General features: G+C 44.1%; 1 protein-coding gene across 1 annotated transcript; it reads right to left on the bottom strand.

Annotated features, from left to right (window-relative positions):
* Window positions 1-274: 274 nt before the first annotated feature.
* LOC115666323 (uncharacterized) lies at window positions 275-1,369 on the bottom strand. The gene is made up of 2 exons (XM_030588066.2): window positions 893-1,369; window positions 275-820 (listed from the first exon to the last, which is right to left on the bottom strand). The coding sequence occupies exons 1-2, from the start codon at window positions 1,367-1,369 to the stop codon at window positions 275-277; spliced, it is 1,023 nt and encodes a 340-aa protein (XP_030443926.2).
* Window positions 1,370-7,595: the final 6,226 nt, after the last annotated feature.

Below are 7,595 nucleotides of genomic sequence, written 5' to 3'. Positions count from 1 at the left end.
AATCTATCTTGCTTTCTACGCCACCAATTACTATCTCACAGTCCGGGCATCCTAACGATATGCATATCTTATCCATTAATGGCGTAGTCACACATAACCGCACTTCTAGCAAAACAGGTTTTAATCCACCAATTCAACAAACCGAGCGGACACAATGAGTGCGACGCCCCGGATCAAATAAAGCATACGCGACATGATTGCACAGAGAAACCATACCTGTGACCACGTCTGGCGCATTCTCAACTTCCCTTCGCGTCATGGCGTATACACGTCCTTATGCCGGCGGCCTGTTCAGATTAGCCGGCGGGGGATTCCCAGCCTGATTCCCAACTCGGGGCTGTTGTGGTTGCATCGGTGGACCTGCTGGGCGTTGCTGGGGGCAATTCCTGATTTGATGCTCCAAACTCCCACACTTGAAACAAGCCCCAAATCTATTCTGCTGGTGGTTCGGTTTTCCGATATTCTTTCTAATCGGTGGGACGAATCGCCTGTTTCCCGCCATCGGCTTCTTCCCGAAGCGGCGGTTGCCCCTATTCTGGGCGAATCGCGATCCAGAAGTGGCTGCCCTTTCCAACTGATCTCGTTCTATGGCTTGAGCCCGTTCATACATCTCCCCGTAGTCCCGAATATTCAAAGAAATCATATGGCTTCGAAGATCCGGCTTCAATTTGTCCCGAAATCTCCGAACCTTATCCTGCGGGTTCTCCACCATCCTAGGTGCAAACTTCGACAATCTAGCGAACTCCGCTTCATATTGATCCACAGTCATTGATCCTTGGCGAAGTCTCATAAATTCCGCCAGTTTCCTTTTCTGGGCACTCTCCGAGAAATTTTTTCCATAAAAATTCTCGGTAAACACAGCCCAAGTCTGGGCGGTCCCCTCGGGAAATACTCTGCCCTTGGTGGCCTTCCACCAGCCATTTGCATTATCCTGCAGTTGGTATATAGCCAAAGTCACCCTTTCAGTCTCAGTGCACCCCAGAACTTCGAAGGCTTTCTCTAATTCTTCTACCCAACGCGGTGCAGCCTCGGGGTCACCCTTTCCGTTGAACTTCGGCGGTTTTAACTTCAAGAACTGTTCGACCAACTTAGATATCGGCCTGATCACATTTGCCGGTCCCGGAGTTGGATTCCCATTATTCCCCTGATTCCTGTTATTCCCATTGGCCCCACTGGTAGCAGCAACGGCGGCCTCAACAGTAGCGGCAACAGTGGCATTTCTCTCCTGGGTCTGCCTATCCATCCGTATTCCCGCTTCCTCGAGTGCCCTCAAAATCCCATCTACCCAGGGATCCTCTGCAACCTTCACTTGCGGTTCTGCGCGACCTTGCTCAAGACCTCGACCTCCACCTCTTCCTTGGCTACTCATCTCTACAATTCGAACACTCGCCTACCTGCTATAATTCCACTCAGGAATTAAAGACCTAGGCCAAACTAAACTGGTCTAAGGTCCTAGGCAGGGAACTAACACAACAGTAATCAATCACTCAGCATGCGGCCAAACACAAGCAGCATAAGACCTTAACCAAGGAGATACACGCACTTACCTTGGGTCCTGCCGCACCTGCACTTTACGGGTCAGTTCAAACAACCAGTCGATCAAGACACAAACAGTCAGGAGGTACACGTAGCACACAAGGTCTCCCTATTGGCTACCCAAGGTCATCGCTCCTTATCACTCCAGGCTTCGACCGAATTGGACCGAGCTGACCTTGCTTTGATACCAAATCAACAGGGGATGTCACGCCCCGAATCCTACGACGCGCGAGCATCCCAACCGAGGTCGAATTTATACGACGTCCCAGGACGCGTCGCCGACCCAACACCCAACACAGAGAACAAGGCACATGCGGAAGCAACATAAACACCCGTACAATTTTAAAACACGTGACCAAGGATAGCATAAACAACAAACAACATTACAAATATACACTTGCATTGACATCAGGGAAACATATACAATATCCATTTACCACAGAATACATAGTAAACCAAAAGCGGGTCAACGGCCACTACTGACAAAAAGGGGGTAGGTGGCTCGGGGGTCAGTCTAAACACTAACCTAAGGAAGGACTCCGGTCAAAAAGGTATCGGCCCAACCTAAATAGGGTTACGGCTAAACCCTAAGGTACCCAGTCCGAGTCAGATCCCGAGGACTCGGAAGAGCTGTCAGACAACTCGATCTCGGAGTCCATAGAATCCAGCTCGGACTCGGCCTCAGAATCGCCCTCCTCTGGCTCGTCCTCCGGCTCGGGGTCCTGCTCCATCTGCTCCGGCTCACCATCCGAATCCATAGGCTCTGGGTCAGAATCCCAGTCTACCGGCTCCTCATCCATCAGGTCTGGCTCGTCGACCTCCCAGATGACGGGTCCGTGTCTGTCGTCAGAATCCTCTCCGAACGAGGCCTAGGGGCTAGCCAGATCTCCATCGGCACACTGGGGATCTATATCACCTAGCCCGTTGAACGGGACATCAAAGGTCCTAAGAGGTTCGAAGGTTTCGGTGTAGTCCCTGAAGCACCAACCTATGTACTCGTGGGCCTGAAAGTGCTGCTTGCCCACGTCGACCCATACTGTAGTAAAATGCCTAATATACGTATCCCCGTTTCCTACCGGATACTCGATCACCTCCCGGTCTATCCGGGACGGGATCCCAAAACGGATAGGAACTTCTGACATCCTCAGGGCCGGGGGTCTGAAAATGTGGGTTTTAACAACCGTGAGAACGAATCTCAGCAAGTAAACCCCCTAAACCTAAACTAGGCTAACATGCACCTCCTGACAGGCAAACAATCACACGAATAGACCAATAATCAATTGACCTAGGCCCTCAGGCCCAGATCGAGCACACAAATGACCTTTCAGGTTAGACGGTTCATAATAGCAGTAGAAGTGCAGAACCCACACGTAGCGCACACGAGATCATACTTAGCCACACGTACGCCATGCACATGCTCATGCTCATGCTCCTTGATGTCTGCATCACACACGGCTCATCGATACGCACATGCCTGCAAACCTGCCAATGCACTCTTGCACACATATGCCATCAATATGTCCGTGCTCATGATCCGGCTCAATAATGCACATTTGCACACTGCCAATTTTCATTTATTAATCGACCCCCGTAAAACGCATCAGGTCTATCAATATCCAACACTTCCTGACCCGCGTAAAACGCATCAGGCCCAGTGTCTCTAGCCCGCGTAAAACGCATCAGGTGCAACACCGATCTCCATATACGGACCGAACCCACGTAAAACGCATCAAGTTGGCCGTCTTCCGGCAATTCGAGCATCGTCCCGCGTAAAACGCATCAGGACGGGTTCAATACCCCGCGTAACACGCATAAGGGCTTTATGTGATCACACGTACATACACCAAATTTTATCTGAATCCCCCGTAAAACGCATCAGGGCGATTAGGTGATCACATGCTCATGTCAGGCAAGCATACTCGCACAAATCTCTTATCATGTCAATGCTCAGCATACGAAATGCGTGGCCATGCACATTGAGTATTCGATTTCACATAGACACACAATCAATTAATGCCAACTCAATGTGCATCTCAACATGCTCGATACCACAAATTAACTCGCCCAATTAATCCAATAATTCAATTCGAACCCGGCACACAATTGGCACATAAATCTCATGCACTTTGTCATGCAAATCACATAATGAATGGCCCATTAACTCCTCACTATTCGGCCACATAAGGTACGCGACATGGTAACAAAAGAATTAATATCCATCCAAGCATAGTCAGCCACCATAAGGACAATACAAGGCATGCTCGGGATTCCACAATTAAACCCTAAATTAACCGAACTTAGGCCAATTAAATCCACTAATTCCAGCCATTAAACAGCCCACTCTAGGGCACTAAACCACATTGAAATCAACATATTAGACTGCCAAATCATCACATAATCCACCACTAATTAATCAGCCCACTAATTATCCCTAAATTCCCCTAATTAACCCCTAAATTAACCTAATCCTATCTAGAAATGCTAATTAGCCTAATTATGGTTTAGTGTAATTACTCACTTAGGCTCCTAAATTCCAAACAAGCTGATCGGGAGAGAAAAACGGGCCGACTGAGCTGGTTCATGGCAGCCCAAGCGGCGGTGAACGGCGGTTACCGTGGCGGCGCGAGCGGCGGCGGTGATCGGCGGTGGGGCTGATCGGCGTAGGTGGGGGGTGACGGGATGAGGGAGAGAAAGAACGGAGAGAATGGTGGTCGGGTGGTGATGAGCGGCGCTCCGGCGTGCGGCGGCGTGAGCGGCGGCGGCTCCTCCGGCGGGCGGCGGCTCACAGCCGAGAGGGGAAGGGGAGGAGAGTGAGGCGAGAGGGAGAGGGGAAGCTGGCCGGTGCAAGAGAGAGAGAGAAATGAGGGAGAGAGAGTGAGGGAGAGTGTATTATTGGCTTGAGTGGTGAGTGGGGTGGTTGAACCAACTCCCAAAAATGACCATCATGCCCTTCCAACCAAGGGCCATGATTGAATCTAGTCCAAATATCTAGGGGCACACTTGTCCATCATTTTTGGCAATGAGAGGGCTAAACATGTCCATAATGCCCTTCCAATTAATCTCCCAAAATTCGGAATTAGCACATAGGGCTCCAAGGGCAAATCGGTAATTTTCCGGTCCCGGGCCAAATTTCCAATTTTCGACTCTACCGATCCCAAATATAATTGGCCATACTTATACGACGTTGACCTTGCAAAATAGTCGCGTACATCCACGAAATTCGACACCGAAGTCCGGACTCAATTCCACGATTGATTTTCGCTCAAATGTGATTTTAACGTCTCTCACTAACGGGCGGCTGTTTAGGGGTTACGCGTATCGACCTAAAGTTACTCGAGTCGTGACAGTCTCGACTTCCAAGAGAACGCGAGTATTTATCGCTAGTTCCGGGGGTCGCGATCGGTCGGAATAAGTTCGGGATCGTTCGCCACGCGTACTCTCGGTCGTGCGGAATCACCCGCGATCCGATCGTACATCGCTGGTCAAACCAAATCCGTCACTCTCCTTGGACCGGCCCACATTGGCACAAAATGTTCCCTCATCGTTTCTCGGAATCAGACTCAATTCACGGTCGAGTTCTTGGGTCCATGTACCGTTTTCCTAGTTAGACATTCCCTATTGGTCAGTATCCCGAGAATGATCAGTTTCAGGTGAGATTTACTAAAACGAAATGAGAAATACATATCCGTTTTATTGACCACGAAAGTGGGTCGAATTCAGGACGTTACAAAAACAGGTATGGGTCGAGAAATTTGCATCATGAATAAATTGGTCATAAACGGGTTAATCAGTTAATTTGGGTTGAATCATTTTATGACCTGACCTAAACTCGACTTGACCCACCCATTTAACCGGTTCGAGGCCTATACTTGCCAGATTGAGAGTGCGTTTTTTTCGAGAAAAATGAATGATTTAAAATTTTTTAAAAATAATCGTTTGTATCAATAATAAAAATAGATGAGTGAAAATTATTTTTGTCATCCACAAAAATATTTAGACATAAATTATTGTCGATAATGAAAATATTTTCAGTTGACTTATTATTTCAAGCAATATAAGTGATTTTTTTTTTGGTAAGGAAATAAGTGATTATTTTTATAATGGAGTGAATGCGTTTATTTCATGGAAAATGAATTATTTGGAAAACATTTTCCTAAATATAAACGTGTGTATCGCTAATATAATTGGATGAATGAAAGAAATTTTTATCGTTCACAAAAATGTTTAGATATAAATTGTTTTCATTGATTGATTATTTTAAGGGATACAAACGATTATTTTTAAGAAAATATTTTTTAAATAATTTATTTTTGACGAAACAAACGTAACCTAAAAGTCAAATTGATTTCCTGTATTGAAAAGGAATATGAAAGGGTGACAACATTGTTACTCCTAAGAGACTGACGGTGCCCGCCTCCAACACATATTTTCTCAAAATACCTTGTTTCCTGAGACAATTTTTAATCCCACTTGTGGATTTGCTAGCCCGCCATGTGGGAATTTTTTTAGTTAAAAAAATAACAAATCAACCAAAACAACTTTATTGCTAGACAAAATAATTGTAGGATTTCTATTAGCAACATCACTATTGTAAAACATTTTTCACACTTACAGTCGTGAAAGAAAAATATCCATCATTAAACAAAATAACTACAGTTATAGAAATTAAATCTCAAATAAATGTTAGTATCTAAACTTTGCTTGTGGATAAACTTTTTATAATGCCAATGTTTGTAGAAAGTAACAATTCATGAATATATGGGAAAAATGTTAGAATAGTTCTAACCTACTGTATTTGTGCCAATTTAGTTCTAAACATTTTTAATTGTATCAATCAAGTCCTAAACCTTTTGACCTGGAGTCAATTTAGTACTTGGCTAATTTTGGCCAAATATTACTGACATGGACGCCGGTCGTCTTACGTGGCATGGGAGATGCTGACGTTGACATTTTTAAATAATATTTTAATAATTTTCATTTTTTTTCTTTTTTTTCCTTTCTATTTTTTTCTCTTTTTCCTCCCCTTTCCGCCAGTGGCCAACGAGGGCTGGCCTCGCTTGAGCAAGCATAGCCCTCGCCACAACAGACGACGATTGGCCTCGCTGGGACGTGGGCGAGCACTAGCGAGGCAGCCCTTGCTAGATCTAATGAGGCCGACCATCGTGGGCCACCGGCGGAAAGGGAAAGAAAAAAAATAGAAAATTATTAAAATATTATAAAAAAAATTTCACTTCAGCGCCGGTCGTGCTACGTAGGATAGCTAGAGTACACATTAGTAATATCCAACCAAATTAAAAGGTTGAAGACTAAATTGGCACAATTAAAAAATTTATGACTAAATTGACACCAATGCAATAGGTCTATGACTTTTCTGACACTTTTCCTTGAACATTTGTATAGATGACTAATAGATTCATCAAGTAATGCTTCTCAGTGTCCAATCAAAGTCAAAAGAGACCGATAAAATTAGGAAAAATTGGTAAGTGCTTTTTTATCGATAAAGAGATGTTAAATTTTATTTGTAGTGTAATAATAGAGTTTTTTGTTGTTGTGTATGTTAATGCACTTAAAAACATTTGTAAATCCATAGTGTATATTATTTGTGTCGCAAATATTTACTTTCCTTCTTCTATTGATTATTATATATCACTTTTTTATAGTTTGAAGTTAAAATTTTCTTTTTTCATATTCTCATAGACTTTCTCCTAGGAAAAACATCACTAAAAGTTTATGGACCACATTAAACAAATTAAAAGTTGAGAGACCACATTGAACATTAGGCTAAAATTTAGGGACTACATTGAACAAATTAAAAGTTCACGGACCAAATTGCACATTGAACTAAAGTTCATGGACTGTTTGTGTTATTATCCCTTTAAAAAACTATAAATAAAAATAACGTATCGTTTTCGTACATATAGAAGGCTAAATTACCCGTCTGCAATTTTTTTCATTGCATCAGAATCATGACATTAATGGACAGGATATAAATCATTCTTGTGATTCTAAAAGAGTCATGCTGGAGCTCCTCTGATTCATGGGTTATTAGTATCAATATC

The sequence above is a fragment of the Syzygium oleosum genome, unplaced genomic scaffold (genome assembly GCF_021117445.2).
Source record: "Syzygium oleosum isolate NSW1041296 unplaced genomic scaffold, Sole_v2.1 Sole_v2.18, whole genome shotgun sequence".
Taxonomy (NCBI): Eukaryota; Viridiplantae; Streptophyta; class Magnoliopsida; order Myrtales; family Myrtaceae; genus Syzygium; species Syzygium oleosum.
The sequence above is the reverse complement of the archived record's forward strand: the minus strand, read 5'-3'. Positions and strand labels throughout refer to the sequence as shown.